Source organism: Cyclopterus lumpus, chromosome 1 (assembly GCF_009769545.1).
Source record: "Cyclopterus lumpus isolate fCycLum1 chromosome 1, fCycLum1.pri, whole genome shotgun sequence".
Taxonomy (NCBI): domain Eukaryota; kingdom Metazoa; phylum Chordata; class Actinopteri; order Perciformes; family Cyclopteridae; genus Cyclopterus; species Cyclopterus lumpus.
Genome location: NC_046966.1, coordinates 6,012,798 through 6,030,884, shown reverse-complemented (window position 1 = coordinate 6,030,884; position 18,087 = coordinate 6,012,798). Strand labels below are relative to the sequence as shown.

The 18,087-nt window shown below is 42.7% G+C and overlaps 2 protein-coding genes across 3 annotated transcripts in view; both read right to left on the bottom strand.

Moving 5' to 3' along the window:
• The window catches only part of rab11fip4b (RAB11 family interacting protein 4 (class II) b), a 39,514-nt gene extending 31,912 nt beyond the window's left edge, over positions 1-7,602 (bottom strand). The window contains exon 1 of one of the 2 annotated variants that reach the window (XM_034531711.1): positions 7,440-7,602. The gene's annotated coding sequence lies outside the window, so the exon portion shown is untranslated. The remainder of the gene's footprint in view (positions 1-7,439) is intronic. The other variant, XM_034531736.1, reaches the window with a different exon arrangement.
• A 3,191-nt stretch (positions 7,603-10,793) lies between these two features.
• On the bottom strand, positions 10,794-16,989 carry LOC117739392 (rab11 family-interacting protein 4A-like). Its single transcript, XM_034545765.1, has 3 exons — positions 16,837-16,989; positions 11,257-11,344; positions 10,794-10,837 (listed from the first exon to the last, which is right to left on the bottom strand). The coding sequence occupies exons 1-3, from the start codon at positions 16,987-16,989 to the stop codon at positions 10,794-10,796; spliced, it is 285 nt and encodes a 94-aa protein (XP_034401656.1).
• Between the last annotated feature and the right edge of the window lie 1,098 nt (positions 16,990-18,087).

Sequence of the window (18,087 nt, the reverse complement as noted above, 5' to 3'; positions counted from 1 at the left end):
TTTGATCGGTCGCTGCCTGCTTGAAAAGAGGTAGAAGGATTTTGCAGCCCCACAGCGTTGGGTTGACTGGACTCTGTGGATTTCTGCAGCACTGTGATCGATGGGTGGACAATTTTTCCCCACAGCTGCATTTCATATGCTGTGTTTTTCCGTGCGATCAGGAGTTTTCACAAAATCTAGGAATACAGATGGACCCCTCGCTTTCAGAGGTCAACTTAGCGTAGAGAGACGCAGAAGTACGCGATATCAGATAGCTTCAAATAACACCGAGACTGAATTGAGGAATATTGTTACCATACTATATTTTCAGTCCCTAAGATATTGTATGAGGGCTGCTAAATAAATTAGCTACATTTCTCACCGTTGTTTATTTAACATTTATATCTGCAGTACCTTTTTTTAGCCATGTGAGGGAGCTTTAATTTTTGTAGTGTTCTCATAATTAAAATCTAAATGAAAGGCTTAATAAAAAGCAGAAAAAACAAGAGCCTGTTAACTCACCTACATTTCTTCTCTTCAAAGTTATGATTTACACCAATGTATTTCTCTACTATGGCTGCCTTTTACCTGTTCAGGACAATACAAGGTGATGCGGAAATGCAACCGGTCAGGAACGTTCATTTACGCCCAGAAAGATTCAATTCAGTTTATTTTGTATAGCCCAATATCACAAATTACAAATTATCCTCAGAGGGCTTTACAATCTGTACACATACGACATCCCTGTCCCAGGACCTCACATCGGATCAGGAAAAACTCCCAAGAAATAGAAAAAACCCTTTGACAGGGAAAAGGAAGGAACCTTCAGGAGAGCAACAGAGGAGGATCCCTCTCCCCGGATGGACAGAAGCAATAGAGGTCATGTGTACAGAAATCTTGATGAATCTTGATGAATTGACAATTAAAATGCAATGTTCTAACCGTGTTGAGGATCTTCCGGTATTGAATGCCTTTTTTCAGGATCGGTTAATCTACTGGAGAAAGGCAGACCCCAAACGCTGGACCGTACCGTCCTGACAGCATCGCCCGTTGGTGTTTCCATCCGAACAGAGAACTGATTGGGAGGCGAGGCCTGACGAGTGTCACCCGCACTAATGAGCCCTGTCACTCGCAATCACAGGCCCAACGGCTCACCCATTAATACATCAGATAAAGCTGCTGCTTAGTGTATCCGTCTGTGCCGTTTGCTTGTTCTCCCTCTTAGTCTACCTCGTATCTCTTCCTTTTTGTTTTCGTCTCTTCGGACCTCTTACGTCTGCATTCCTCCTGCTGCTCTTATCTCGTTTCTTCCCGTCCATCAATCATCCTTGTTTTGTTTTTTTGGCTTTTCCATTCTTCTTCTTCTTTCTACTGTCATCACACATGCTCAGAACACTTGCGTCCCGTAACCTCTTTTATATGCACACAAAGTCAATAAACTATCAACACAACAGACAAATACAATGACTGCCAATAGATTTTTGCTTGAGGCTACATGAGCTACCGCCAGTTAATCCTCATACGATGCTCATGCTACAGTATTCTCATCATGATTGCCTACTGAACTATGTGCCCTACACTATGTTGCTGTACCACGATGCCTGTGACAATTAAAAGTAATTCACCACTCTTATAAATGACAGACTGGTCTTAGTGTGTCTTGTTCCGCGATGCTACCATCCAACACTATTGTGCTGTTCCAAACCGTGCTGGGATGCACAAGAATAAAAGGCCGGCCGAAAAAGGAGAAAGTGTTTGTGGTTTGATGCATCGCCGACTGGAAATGAGTTTTCCAAAAAAGACGTTAACCGCAGCAGCTGAGAAAAGGTCCGGTTCATTAGCAGACCTCACAGTAAAAAAAGCCCACACTGCCAGCGCTGTCCTCTGATCACAAGAAAAACGGCCAATCTAACAGACAGCTTGTCATTACGTGCCATCACATCACATCACACCAGATGGTGGGCGATGGGGGCATCACACATCGTAAGGTTTCCATGGCTGTCAGCGGCGCTATCAGTCAACCGAGTTCGCTTTGAGAGCGGAACGTGTTGGGTCGGGAGTGTCCAAAACCTCACATGCCTTCAGGGTATTCGCACATGCCGCTCCACGAGTGTGCCAAAAACATTAAAACACTCGCCTGAAATGATTTGTCAACCCCGATCTTCCACAGCGATCAGACGGAAGGGAGTTTCGTTGTGGTGCTTGGATTCTTAAATATGAATACATATTTATTCTCATCAATTAGATGCAACCAGATCACCGGTTCTCCTGTTCGCCATCCACTTCCGAGGACACGAATACTGTCGCATTTTCAGATCTGGTGCTAATCAACAAGACAAAATCATTCATTAAAGACGGTTGTCAGGATCTGTAGTGTTGTGTCGTGTTTCCTGTTTTATTTTGAAGTCCTTGTCTCTCGTGTCCTCTGTTTCCCTTCACTTCCTGTCCCTGTGATTGTCTGCCCTGTCCCTGATTGTTTCCTCCTGTGTCCAATCACCTGCACCAGCCCTCTGTATTTAAGTCCTGTTCATGTCATTCCCCTTTGGTCGGTTCGTCTTGTCTAGATCATTGAAGAACATGTGTGTGAGCCTGTTTTGTTTGTTTTGAATCCTGTGGAGCAATAAAGTTGCCTTTTCCAGTGTTGACGGCGTTTGGGTCCAGTTACCTGCAGCTGCACATAACACGGTTATTCAAAATTATTCATGATAGTCATGGTTCAGTCAGGTTTGGGCAGCATAATGTCTTGGTTAAGGCGACGGCAAGACAGTGGTCATAGTCAAAAGAAAACGACTCGGGACTGTCGGTCGTGAACGGATCCGACACAGACACGTTGTCAGCTTGACTACCAACCGGGACCTCCTCTCTAAGAGGTTTTCGAGGTGTCATAACAACCTCATTGGCCGTAGTTACGCTTGTCTTTTCAATGCCACTGTTGTCATCCCCTCCTGCCAGGAGTCATTAACTGTTAAGCCTGTGCGCTCCGAGTTTGGCTCTTGCTCGAATCGGGATCCGATCAGACCGCCCGAGGCTGGAGCCAAGTTGAAAGGGGCCGCGAAGAATTTAAAGGAAACGCATTGCGGTTGTCCACCTGGTTCACAGACGCTCCTTTGACCACAAATATATATACGATCACGATACAATCAGGCAGGTCGCATTGATGTGTCAAGAGTAAACACACAATATGGGGACGGGGCTTTGTTCCGATCTGGCGCATCCGATCACAGAAGTCACATTGAAAAGACTTCAGACTCTAAGTGGGACCGAGTATTTACTAAATGAACGTCATGCTGTATTGAAGAAGACTTGAAACTGGAGATTGAGACAATAAACTGGTTTTCTTCATGTTTTCACTTCATGTTTATCAGTGTATCAACATTAAGTCCTAGGAGGGATTGCGGCTGTCAGTGTGGTTTACAGCATACTCTGATTAATTATGCATGGAACGACACTGTGATATGAACCACGAGCCATTCGCACCATCGCTTTGCTGAGAGGGAAACGGTGCCCAATGCACGCTGCATGAACAAAGACATAACCGCAGTAAACCGACTGATGGTGACCTTTCTGCAAACCTCCGCTGACTCGAGAGAGAGAGAGTTGAAGCACAGAACGAGCAAAGTGTCGACACCCAGCTGTGAGGAAGGCTTGTTGACAGTCATCATGAGGAAGTGTTCATGTTACAGTCAGGGGGAGGCCGCCTCCTCTTCACAGTCGCAGTGCGGCTCGGCTGGACGATTTTCACGTCGCTCTCTTGCACAAACAATGGTAAGCAGCAAACGTGCCCTTTGCACTCTCTCCCTTTGTTTCTCGCTGGTTCCCTTTTTCACCCCCTTCTGGTTGTTTCTTTATTCTTTGATTCAACTTTTGTTGTCTCCCCCCGCCCCCTCCTCTCTCTGCCAGCCTCACTTTCCTCCCATCACAGTTCTTTAATCAGACCATGAAATGACTGCGGAGACCGGAGTAGCAATCTCCTCCTCACTGCTCATCTGAAGTGCTAATGTGGAAGGAGAGAGAGAAGAGGGGGATAGAAGTGGGACGAGATGGATCAATCAAAAGGAAGGGAGAGCAACATGTAGACAAGCAAGGGGTGGAAAGAGAGAGGACGTGAAGCAGCAATGAGTAAAAAGAGAATTCTAGAAAAAGATGAGAGAAGAACAAAGTACGAGCAGCAGAGTGCTGGGTAATAAATAAGAGCAAGAGATGTGCTCTGAACAAGAGCGTGTGAAACCGACGATAGAGGAATAAAAGGAGAAAGTGAGGGAGACGTCATGACGTTCATGAAGTTTTTATGGTCTCACATCTGACCTGCAAACTTCACCGTCTCTCACACACACACACACACACACACACACACACACACACACACACACACACACACACACACACACACACACACACACACACACACACACACACACACACACACACACACACACACACACACACACACACACACACACACACACACACACACACACACACACACAGGATGCGTGTTCACTGAGAGCAGAGAGATCAAACGAAACAAGCAGGAGCTGAAGAAGACACACAGAGGAAGAGCACACGAGGTCTGACAGGAGAGCAGATTAGAGGCAGAGAGCTCCAGTTGATTCCTCTGTGAGGACAAATGAAGTGTAAATTATTAATACTCTTTCTGCAGCGGCTCGGCAAATCCGGGCCGCCGTTCGGTTTTCACATGTTTTCAGGATCTTTGGGGTTCCCTGCTGGTTAAGAACTTCTGTACGTAGAGAACCTCTCACTGAATGTGAAAGGGGTGTTAGACCAATGTTGGACATACGGTTTCAAAATGTTGTGCTTCGTTTATGCACTGATCAACATCTCGCCATTAAGCATTGAATCTGTCTGTGCGTCCTGCGCATATCTCGAGGGCCGTTGGATTTGGTGCAATTTGGACATTTTGAATATTTAATATGAATGAACTTTGACTAAACAAGCAAACAGAACTCTGTGCGGCAGCGGGAGGCCTTCTGCGTAAACATGGCGTCCGCAGCGTGCCTTCACAGGCTCATTGGCCTGCAGTTCATTTCCGCCGCTGGATGCAACGCCAACGAGCAGCACTTCCGGGGGCCCGAGCAACCGGCCAGCTTCGCATTAAGGCCTACGCGTCTCTTTCATGCAATTAGTTTGTCATTTTTGCAACTTTGTCACAAATACTCTTACACAGAAAGCGTCGGGGGGAAAAAAAGAGTTGCGCATATATTTGTGAAACAACCAAACGGAAAAAGACAGCACATTTTAAAACTCATTTTCAACCCAAATAAAAAGGCATTGCAGACCAGAGCCTTCTCCTCCTTTCACAATAAAAGCTGTTGGCACATCATCTTGAAAGGCGAGTGCTTCTCATTTTTCTGTTGTTTCTTTCGTCACTCCCCTGGCCTCCCTGGCAGTTCGTCAACTGTCTCCAAAAACTTGAATGGAGTCTAATTGATCATTTAATGTAAATTAAATGACAATTGTCAGGTTATGTACATAATGTCTCCAGATGACTAAGTTCTAACATTTAACAGGCCGTGTTACTCCAATCTAATCAATCATTTGAAAGGAACAATGGCTCAAATAACAATGTATAATGGAAAAAAAGACTCCTGGTGACACACCTACAATTAATTATCACTCAATTGTACAGACAAGTTAATTGATGCTGCTTTTCACAAGACAAGGTGAAACATAAAATAAGTTGTTTCACATGGAGGAGCATTTGTCTGTGCACATTGCAGGGAGGACATTAAATACAGGGACAGCTGGTTATAACATTATTATTAATGTTAGAATGATTAAAACACAAATGATGTCGATATTATTCACTTTCTGTAAAATGTATCATTTACAGCCGCCTCCCACTCCTATTGATCCTGCAACCCCTGTCTTTGTTACCCTGCAGCTGAGCATCTAGGCCAACACACACACACACACACACACACACACACACACACACACACACACACACACACACACACACACACACACACACACACACACACACACACACACACACACACACACACACACACACACACACACACACACACACACACACACACACACACACACACACACACACACACACACACACACACACACACACACACACACACACACACACACACAAAATATGCCACACAGAAGTCTTTCTACGAATGGTAGATAAGGAGAGATTTACAGAATACCTCCAGTAGACTATTGGTGAGGAGGTTTAATAGCAGTTATTAGTTTCATGTTATCTTTATCCACCACAAGAGGAAAACTCTTTAGATAAAAAAAAAAAAAGCATCCAGCTCCGACTGGCCGCAGCTTTCTCATGCAGCAGTTCAGAGCTGAGCGAGTACTTCCCCCAAGGGAAACATTCAATAAAACACCAACACGAGGTGAAAAGAAGCCGAGGTGTGTACACAGACCAGCCCAGTTGCTCTCAGCTGTAGGAGCTGTTATCACATCAACCAGTACTTCAACGAGCTGCCAATAAAAGATTCACCAAGCTATACACTCGTTCTTTTTCATTGTAGCCTTTCAAAAAAATGATATCCCTTATTTTAACATTTAGTTTTTTACTTGCGTTATCTTCCTTTCCGTTTATTAAGGAAGGTCGATCATGCGATCAACAACATGCATTCGAGTGACCTTTCTACGGATAACCTCACATTGTGCTGCAGTAAACACGCACACAGTTTTGGGAGAGCAGTTTTGGCTGCACGCTCAAGGACCTCTTCTGGTTGACTCACACTTCCTCAAAACACCTTTTGTATTGCCTGTTGCATACTCCTCATTCACTGACCCCCCGGCCGGTAGGCGCCACAAGTGACCACAGAGCCCGAGTGCATCTCCGACCCTCAGCAGTCTGCTCGCTTTGATGGTTTTGGACGCCGCGTTAACAGCTAACGGAACTACGCACACAGCGGACTGCACTGCCTCTCTGCGCCCACAGGCACAGTTCCTCTGGGCCTTTTTTTTTTTTTAAATCAGGCATCCGCCTCAAGTTATCCACATGGTGCTGAAAAGAAACAAGGCTCGAAGCCTATGCAGCCGCTTCAAGTTGCCGTTACACGGCCACGCTGAGATGCGACCCCACACACAGCCCATGCAGACATCTGCATGGATTCAAACGAGAGAGTATCTGTTGTGTGAGACCGGCAGAGATCTGCACTCTACTTTCTAGTTTTTATACAAATGTCATTGTTGGTGGAAGTGTGAGACTTTAGATTTCCGTTGCCAATGACTGCTTCTTCAACTTTAACTCGGTGTGGGGTAAAGTGGATAAGATCCTCTATCGCAGTATGAAATGTCATCATTTATCCTCCGTCTTTCTACACTGCAGAAGCAAAGTCACACGCATATTCTCATCCTGGAGAAAAGGCTAATTTCATGTTCCCCAGTCACTGCAAAGACATTCTCGGGGTAAAACCCCTCAAACGGACATCTAAACCAAGAACTGCAACACCTACCTGTCACCGTGAGGAGCAATTGATGAAGCATGAAAAGTGCTCCTGAATTATAAAATGGTATATCTGCCAACAGAATTTCTTTTATAAGCCGGATTTCAAAGAGAAGTGCGCAAATGAGACAGCATTTCCAAAAAAGAGAAGTGCTTTGTAGTTCCTATGAAAGACACACTGGGTAGTGGCCGTATTGCATTTCACCCGGTCTGAATATTTTAAGAGCACTTCTCTGTTGGTATAATGAAATGCTATACTGTAACAATGGCAGCGAAAACACTTCTCTAAACCTGGGGATTCATGTTAAAAGACAATCTCAGGCTAGAATATATATATATATATCATTGACTTTGTTGCCATGCAAAATATCAATATCCTGAGAGGAAGCGGTTTTGTATGTAAAGTATCACATTTCCAAAGAGATGGTCTCTGGAATTTGTGAAATAAGTGTCACATGTATCACCTCGGGCTCTCAGTTAGACGACGATGCAAAGAACCAGTTATCTCATTGTACACGCACGTCAGGAGAAGTCAAACAAGCGGCCGCAGTACATCTGTACATTCTTGAGGGATAAATGCAAAGAATGTATGTTTAGGAAAACCTTTGATTGACTTTTTGTATCAGTGAACTAAATGTCCTTCAAAGCCAAAATAATATATTTAGAAGAACAAATCCAACAGTTTAAAGACACGGACCTCATCCAAGAAGGATTTTGTACCCGATAACACACAAGCAAGAAGGTGTCTCCATTATTTTTGACATACTGTCTGTCTTCTACTGTTCAACAGCAGTTCAACACTGCCACCAAGTGGACAACATCGTAAATGACAAGCTGCACTTTACTGCAACGTTGTTGCTGATGTCTTAACTTTCAACTCTCTCATCAGGAGGAGGGATTAATTATGATTGTATATGAGGGAAATTATCCTACTTCTCTCTTGATTTATTACCTCAGTAAACATTGTAAATATGAGTTTATGGTCTCAATCTCTAGTTTCAAGTCTTCAAGTGTTCATTTAGTAAATTATAGTCTATTTAGTGTCAAACAGACCATAAAGCAGGGTATGCTTTAGGGCAGGGCTGCCCTGCGATTTACATTAAAAAATAAAAGCATTTTTGTTATTTAGTGTCACACCACTATGTATTTTACATGTATCCATACATCAATTATAACCCACTGACAGTATGCTGGGACTCCTCTCGAACAGGGAGTCACAAAAACTGCAACGGACAAATTCCTGACCGGATCACAATGAACCTGCTGCTCACTTTATGCGCTGCAGACATATATGCAGCATTGACAGGGACATGCCCAATCAACACAGGTGAGTCTTCATTTTGGATAATTGAAAATCAGGTGACATTTGAGCCATTTGGCGTGGTAGATTTCAGTTCAACTATCACAAGTACACATGCACACACTTTAAAAACATACCTGATAGCAACTCTTAGCTGTCTCATTTGGCCCTGTGATGAACCGTGGCCCGGTTTGCTTTTTTAAGATTCCAACATAACCTGCAGAGAGAAGAAAAAAAAGAAAAGAAAAGCCTGTCTGACTCATCTCAGTCTGTTTGAGATCCTGCAGCACAATCACTTCCCATCCAAGCTGCTGAACCTGAAGGTACACGCAATACATCTGTTGGAACTACAATTCAGGTCGCTGCGTCGCCTCAACCAAGGACGTCGGCAGTTGTTATTCACAATATTTTGTCCTGTGTTCAGAATTTCTGGGTGAAAGTAGTTTTAAAAAAAAATGTGGTTTTCATGAAAGAATTAGATCTGGATCAGCTGTGTCCTCTGTAGGAAGGACACCCCGATGAGTGTGATAACATATGCTACGATGGTTCTCATGGCATAAGGTGACCTTTTACCCCTGGAATATCTAACATACTGGTCTCGGGGTACAACTGGTATATCTATCTAAAGCCGAGGAATGATGGCTGAATGCGGTCTGCATTATTCTTTCTTTTTTGTTATTTTTCCCCTGTACTTTTGATACCCCATGAGTAACATTTTGGTTGTGTGTGTGTGTGTGTGTTCCTGGGTAGAGGATAATTATATAAAAATACTTATGTGAAAAAGACATGGGCTGCATAATTCATAATAAAGATGTGTTCCACACCAACAAAAACAACCACTGCAGGTCAATATCAGGACAAAAGGACAAACACTCCCTGTGATAGAACTGGTAGGAGAGCGCAGACAAGTGGTGCCATTATGAAACCAATGTATTATTTAGGAACCCGAGTACATTGAGGGACACAGTTGTGAAGGGGCTCCAATGGGAGACCTTACAGAGTTGATATGAGGTAAAAGACGCAGCACTTTCTCCAGAAACATGCTCAATGGATACAAACTTTAGGGAACACTTCCTATAATGCATCACAATCTGTTTTGAGCAGTGCAGAAATATAGTTATAAGCACTCATAAATACTCATTACTGCTTTATAACAATAATCGGAACACATTACAATGTGATGTGATGTTGTGATTTATACGGTCAAGTATCAGGATACTTCATAAATCGCTGGTCATTTAAAGTTTTTGCAAGGATGCGATATATTTATGATGCATTATAATCACTGTTAATAACCCATAATAATGTGAGTATAAGTTATTATATGTGGTCATTTGCAACATTTTTACTTAAAGCAAACAATGACCACTGATAGCAACTATTCACATTATAAGGCATTATAACAGTGATTATAATTTATAACATAATAAACAATGATCCCTGCAAAAAAGGTAACAATTATTAGTGGATGACGAGCAATTATGAAGTATTCTGACACATGACCTCATATTTATGAGTGCTTATAACTATAATTCCTCATATTACAACTTATAAGTATGTTTATGATGCCTTATAGACATGGGAAGCAAAGTATTATGCGACCAGGCATTAGTATACATGACTTCATGCATTGTATGATTCCTGCCAGGTCAACTCAACCATGCAGAACTTATGGACATCACAGCGGCATTAGAATTGTAACATACATTTATGCACAAGAGATGCACTGTGTTAAGTGGCACCTGGTTAAGAGGTTTACAGCTGTGAATGTAACACATTCATTAAGCAGGGAAGGAGCATATTAAAGCTGGAATAGCTTATGAAGCTTTCAAAGCTGAACATAATTATGTTTTTGCAAGATATGAACCTCATTGTTTTTTTGTCCATAATTTGTAATGTCTGGTTATACAGTGATATGATGGGTTGTATTTGTTAGGCTTGTGACCAGGTAATGCAGTATGACAGGTGTGAGAATATCATGGCACTTCACATGAGTACTTCACATTGTCAATGACCTCATTCTTTATTATTTTCTTCTACTAGAAACCCGATGTGTTGCCCCTCTTACTGGGTTCTGTCCCCTCCTGTGTCCTGGTTGGCCTGGTGTGCTGTCGAGGGTAAGCTGACCTGGTTTTACACAGACTCCCAGTCTGGGCCGAATACAAAGACAACAGACCCAGTAAAATATGATGAGTTGGCATAAACGATCCTTAGTTCCACTTGGTTTAGCAGGGGGAGCATTCTTTAGCTAACCAGCTACATGTTTTGTAGAAGTGTCTCCCGAACGCTGCTGTGAAATACATCACCAACTTGTAGAGGTTTGCCATCAGTCAGTTTGCTCCAGGGATGCCAGGGAAGACTGATGGCAAGGCTGAAAATGTTTTGCTCCAGTGTAGCACAAGTACATTTGGATTATTGTAGGAAATATAAGTTGATATAAATAGCCTGTGCTAAACTATTCCCAAAGCTACAAGTGTGTCCTCTAAAAGAGACACGATGTACTCGCTCAGCCTTCACACACTCTCACCTTTCATGGTGAGCACACCGCGGCAGAAGTCTTTGAAGTTGACCCTCCCGTGAGAGTCGGGGTCCAGACAGCTGGACAATTTCTTCACCTGAGGAGAAGGTACGGAGAAAAACATCACCAAACACATTTCCGTCGGTGCAAAGTAAAATTGTTATGATTGAGGGTTATTCTGCTCCCTGTATCCGTCTACGCAGGGAGCCAAGGGCCCGAGGGGCCCGAGGGGCGATGCTTCTGGTTCATTTGAGACACTTTTGTTCAAACATTATACATTTGAGGGATTATTCTGTTGCATGAAAAAGGGCTTTTGTAATGTAAAGACCCAGAGCATCCAGACTGAGACGAGATCATACTGAGCCCAGTGCCACATGACACACATTTCCCACAAAATGTGGAACATGCAAACCGTAGGCACTTCTCAAATTGATCTGAAATAAGAAGAAATTGCCACAGAAAACCAAAATTCATCCTCATTCACCTTTTTTGTTTGGTGCCATATTTTCTGTATCTATGAACAAATGCATCATGAGATATGTGTCGATCAAGCATTCAAAAGGCATCGCAGGGGATCATTTTGACGTGTGGGGTTTTTCTTTAGTTTTTCTATAAGCAATCAGGATGTAAATAAATAATTCAGAGACCATCGAAAAGAGGTCGCGAGAACGCTCAAGTACAAAAACACCACTGTGGCATTTTAAAATGCAGAGCTACACTATGCCAACAATTAAATCAGCTTTTATCATCTTGAAAATACATGACATGCGCAGCCCAATGCTGTGCGTTTGTTTGGCCCAACAATGGTCTTTTTGTCACTTGTGTTTACGTTTGGTGGGTTTTTGTTTTACCGACTGAATCCGTTTCTGATGTTTAATGGTATGTCTTAATTTATCGAGAATAAAGTTATTCCGATATAGCATTGGCACTGTGACCTTTTACCTCACTGTCAAAAGTCACAGTGCCTTTGGACTACCAAAAAGATTCTGTATTTAGTGTTGGCAGTACATTCTTGCGCGTTTAGTTAACTTCTGTACGGTCACAATTTAGTTTGTCTTTTGAGAAGTTTGAATGAACTCATACTTCTTTCTATTTCTTGGCGTTACCAGTGCAAAGGGCGCCACAGCTGGTTGTGGCTGCTGCTGGAGGGACATGTTGGCAGGCTGGAGCAAAAGATGCCCCCAGTTCAATCAGACGGGTAAATACAGGAAGTGTCCGTGACATCATGGGGTGGAGATAGAGATTTGAAGTTTTGGGATATTTGTTTCGAGTGAAGTTGCTTGTTGGTGTTTTTTGTTATGTATAATTATTTAAATATTTATGTTAATAAACTTGTTGTCCTGTTTTGTTTTATTTGCAGTTTATTTGTCTTTGTTACCAATTTCCTTGAAAAGATTTGATCATTAATTACGTACAGAATGTAACCCTTTTGTCTTCAGTTTGTTAGGTGAGGTTTTGTATTTCGTAGCCCGTTAAAGTTTGTTCAGTTTATCTTTTAGCTTGAGCAAAGTCATATTTAGTCGACCTCCTTTGCAGGCCGAGAACTTTGTTGCTAATTTTTTGTACGTTGTCATCTTTTTGTGGTTAAATGTATTTATTTTTAAACCCACCTGTGATTCTCATGCCTGCCAGCATGGTCCCTCACACAGAACAATGACGCTATATAAATGTAAAAGGTGTCACCAGAATTATGAGAAGATATTTCCCAGGGAACCATAATAATAATAATTACGTGGACATTTGACCAGTAGCTGTACTCTTCATGTTGACCGATGGATAAACAGACTTACAAACAACCCAACAAACAATAAGACGTTGCCATCCTTAGGCAGCATCAGCAGCATGAAAAAGGATTATATGTAAATAACATTGATATGAACCCAGATTGAGGACATTGGGATGGTTTACTAAAAATAATCTAACACACCTCATGTGCAGGATCACACATTTCAACAATTAAAGCATGCCCAAGTACATACACCCTGACTCACGATCCTCCCACATCGCTGCTGCCCTTCAGCGCTATGCACCACGGCTGAATAATGCATTATTCTCTTTGCAAGCTACCCAAAGACATTTCAAATTTAGCTACAGTTTGTGACTGAGACAGAAACAACTTTGGGGTTTTTCCAGGTTAAAATCTAGAATCACAGCCATTGTATGCCTCCGCCAAGCCGTGATGCTGCCGCTTACATCCAAGTCGTTGTATGCTTTTAGATGTTTGTCTGAAACGGTCATAATTAGGTTATGAACTATGGGAGGACACGGTGGGCTTCGACGACTAAAAATGTAATCAAATCACATCATGTTCGAGATAATGGGAGGGGGCGTGAGGTCACAGTGAACTTTGACCGAACTATACTTTTAGGAATGATTTTTATATTAATGAGCATTGCCTTTTGTTCTAAAATATGACACTCGTACTCACACAACTGGTTCTTGGTCACACTTTATCATGCTGCTGATGCTGCTAATAAAAGCTGTTTCAAATGGAGGTCATTAGAGGACAAGCAAGGAAATCTATCTATTTGGAGTGAAGGGGAAAGAAAAGAGGTCAGAGGAGAAAAACTGGAGAATGGTGTGAGCGTTTACACGTTTGCATGTTACTGTACAACGGGGGAGAGGGTCCCTCATTGTGTTCAATAGTAGGTCAGGTGGTCTCGTGGGATTCGCCTATAAAAAGGACAGTGACATGAGAGGGCATCACATGCATAATGCTGCTGCACGTATATACAATGCATATATTAGAAAGTAGAAACCAAACAGAGTACATGTAATGTGCGTGTGTATATTTTTCTGTGCACACTCTACTCTGAATACACTTTGAGTCACATGATCATAAGAACAGGTGTTTTGTGTGTTCATTCTGAATCATTTTCAACAAAAGAGTGAAACAGTACAATCACAAGAACTGGATTATCCTGCTTATATCATGCATCATAAAAGTTGACACAATGCACGGTGCCAAGACGTGCAACACGTTTCGCACTATATTGTGCAGGATCTGAGACCGCGTAGTTAAAAATTGCATCTACTTTATCCTGTGGATCCATCTCCCAGGTCAGTGGAAGGCTTCCCCCTCAGGAGCTAATCAGTGTCTCCTCCATGTTCCTGCCGATGAGCAACACAACACTGGGGAGCCAATCAACCGCAGTGTTCAATTACCTCGACATGCAGTGGGACACAAGGGATATCCACTGTGACACATGCACTGATAAAAACATCTCAAATATAGACTATATAACTAAGCTCTTCGAGTCAAATAAGTTACAGATTACATTTAAGGCATGTCTTTTATAATGAACTATGCTTCAAAGGGGAAATATCCTCAAATCGTTTTAACAACTCAGGATTCAATCCAATAAACACACTTGTTTTGTTTAAACTGAACTTAGTTGACAAGCCCTCGGGGCAGCTCAGCTACTTCATCCTCTCATGTTGGACTGAGGGCAGATCTGAATTTAGAGTGGACCGCCATGGAAACAGATATATAGGTTGTCGACAGAGAGAGAGACAAATGATTATTTGATCCTGTTTGAATTGTGCCGTGAATTATACGTATGATGTTTGCCAATTTCAAAGACAATTTTGCACGTCGAGAAAGTCTCATTTAGGACGTCAAGAAAGTCTCATTTAGTATGTCAAGAAAGTCTCATTTAGGACGTCGAGAAAGTCTCATTTAGGACGTCAAGAAAGTCTCATTTAGGACGTCAAGAAAGTCTCATTTAGGACGTCAAGGAAGTCTCATTTAGGACGTCAAGAAAGTCTCATTTAGGATGTCAAGGAAGTCTCATTTAGGACGTCAAGAATGTCTCATTTAGGATGTCAAGGAAGTCTCATTTAGGACGTCAAGAAAGTCTCATTTAGTACGTCAAGAAAGTCTCATTTAGGACGTCAAGAAAGTCTCATTTAGGACGTCAAGAAAGTCTCATTTAGGACGTCAAGAAAGTCTCATTTAGGACGTCAAGAAAGTCTCATTTAGGACGTCAAGAAAGTCTCATTTAGGACGTCAAGGAAGTCTCATTTAGGACGTCAAGAAAGTCTCATTTAGGACGTCAAGAAAGTCTCATTTAGTATGTCAAGAAAGTCTCATTTACCTGGATGCAAGCCAACTTCCTCAAACACAAATCTGAAATTATTATTGGCCCCAAATCACTAAACAAATTGCACCACAACTCCCTCTACCACTGTTCCTGCTTCCACACACACACATCTGTAACCTTGGTGTCGTCTTTTATTCAACCCTTTCCTTTGAACGCCACGTCAAGCACATCACAAAAAACGTCTTGTTTCATCGTCTACGCTCCTCCCTATGCTCTTCAGCCGCAGAAACACTCATCCACGCCTTCATCACCTCTCGACTGGACCACTTCAACCGCATCCAGTACGGTACATCCACAAACTACAACACATCCAGAATTCAGCTGCTCGTCTCCTCTCCCACCCCCCTGCTCCAGAGATCACCCCAATCTGAGATGACCCCAATCTTTCAAAAGCTCCACTGGCTCCACGTACAGCAAAGAATCCAGTTCAAGATTCATCACACAAAGCCCTTCACAACCTCCCCCCCCCCCCCCCCCCCCCCCATACCTTTCTGACCTCCTGCACCAACACGCTCCCACCCGCAACCTCAGATCTGCAGACGCCAACCTCCTCACCCCCCTACTCTGTCCAAGCATCAGACCTGGAGGGACAGGGCCTTCTTCATTGCTGCCCCCTCCCTCTCTATTTAGCCTGTGCTACCCATTTTTTTTATTTTGTTTCTCACTATTGTCATCTTTCTTGTTTTGCTGTGCCTCTATTGTTTGTCTTTACCATGTAAAGTGTCTTGAGTACGTTTTAAGGAGGTATACAAATAACATTTATTATTATTATTATTTAGGACATCAAGAAAGTCTCATTTAGTACGTCAAGAAAGTCTCATTTAACCCTTGGGGTACGTGAAGGCATTCCAGGGGGTACGTGATATTTCTTTTACATTTTAAATTAAACATCCATTTAAAAAAAAACTTTGAAAATAGTTATTAAATAAAATGTTCAATAAAATATAAGTGTAAGTTCATAAACTGAATTGTATATATTCTATAATAAATCAGAAACTGATGACACAGCACTGTGTATTACATCTTTGTTTCAACCAAAAATGCTTTGCACTGGTCAAGGGGCCCGGTGATCATTACAGTTACTTTCCCACTTTATTGTGCACACAACGTTCAGGTCACAGAGGTAAGCTAAAGGGGCATCTGACTGTTTTGCTGGACTGATCACTACTATGTCCAATGTTCCCACTGTTCCCACTGTTCCCACTGTTCCCACTGCACTAAGGTACAAAACAGTCATTCTGCTTTGGCTCTAACCTGGAGAACTTTCAAAAGGAACCTCCTCTGCAGCTCCAGTTGAGCTCATCCTTAAGAAATACAACTCCCCCCCCCCCATCACATCTCAACGTAATTATAACTTTTAATGGAGGCACGATACCTACGTATCAGAAAATAGCTTGTGAAATTTAATTTGGTTGCACTTTTATGGCGGAAGGTAGTTTAAGAAAAAAACAAAAACAATTAGGTAACAGTTGAAGACACTTCTCACCTGTTCTGCTTGTCCGAACTGAGAACCCAGCTGCACAAAGTGTTCAGGGCGGATGAACCCGTCCGAGTCCGAGTCACAGGCGTCGAACACCTCTTTGAGTTTCCTCACGAATGTCAGCAGACGCTCCGGCTGCGGAGTGAAGCCTCCCTCCATCTCTTATTCTCCTTCTTCTTCTTTCGGGGTGACGCCACAAAAACATCACGTTTGTTTGTCGGGAAACAAGCTGGGTCTGCGCGCGCGCGTGTGTGACACTCGGGTGCTCGTGCATGCCGCTGCTGCTGCTGCTGTTGCTGCGCGTGAAAGGGGGTGTGTGATGCTGGAAGTCCCCTCCCAACCCGGAAGCGAAAAGAAGCACGGCAGTGTGACCCATTACCTGTACAGTAAAGAACTTCCCTCGCCCCTCACCTCCTGTAGTCACGTGTTCAGCTAATTGCCTTAGCAAGTCATATTCTTTGTCAGTTTAGAGACACACTTTTCTTGTGAAGTGTAAACAATGGCCCTGAGAGAGACAGTCTTTGCCCACAGGCCAAGACATAACCCCAGTGGACAGCTCTGTTAGCACAAAAATCACCAAGTACTGTTTTTTCTTTTCTTTTGTCAAGTTTGCATGAATCAAAGGACAAACTATATTTGACCGGTTGGTGGCACTTTAGAGAAAAAATTAGGGGACCGCCAATCAAATTAATCCTTCTGGGGACATCAATGTGGGGCCCATATTCAATTGGCGATAAAACGCTGCATGGATGACGTATTTTTGTCGGCCAACCGGGGAAGTGAAAATGCTGATGTTTTAGGACTCGTTGTAAAGAGTCCTACAACTCAAGACATTTCTTGCAAAACCACACATTTGAACCTCAAGGTGGCACCTGAGGAAAAGCCCAACACAAAGTCCACCACAGTCATTAGATGTATCGCCCAGATGCCATGACAGTAATACATGTGTTATTTTGTTAATCCCAGTTGTATTACTGAGCATGAACTCTAAAATGCAGATGTGATGTGTTTTTAAAGGTTTTAAAATGTTGCACCTGATCACTCTTTATAAGAGGGGGCTCTTAAAGAAAAAGTGCACCCTTGAGGATCTGCCCTCATGGTTAGATTTACTCTCAATAAAATAGTAGAAGCAATCCCCCTTTTGATGAATTGATTATAAAATATGACTCGCCAGTGAAACGTTGCCATGTGATTTACATCTGTACCTTCATCTTCTTTAGGAATATTTACCCCATTGAGCTGAATTTGATTTGTAAT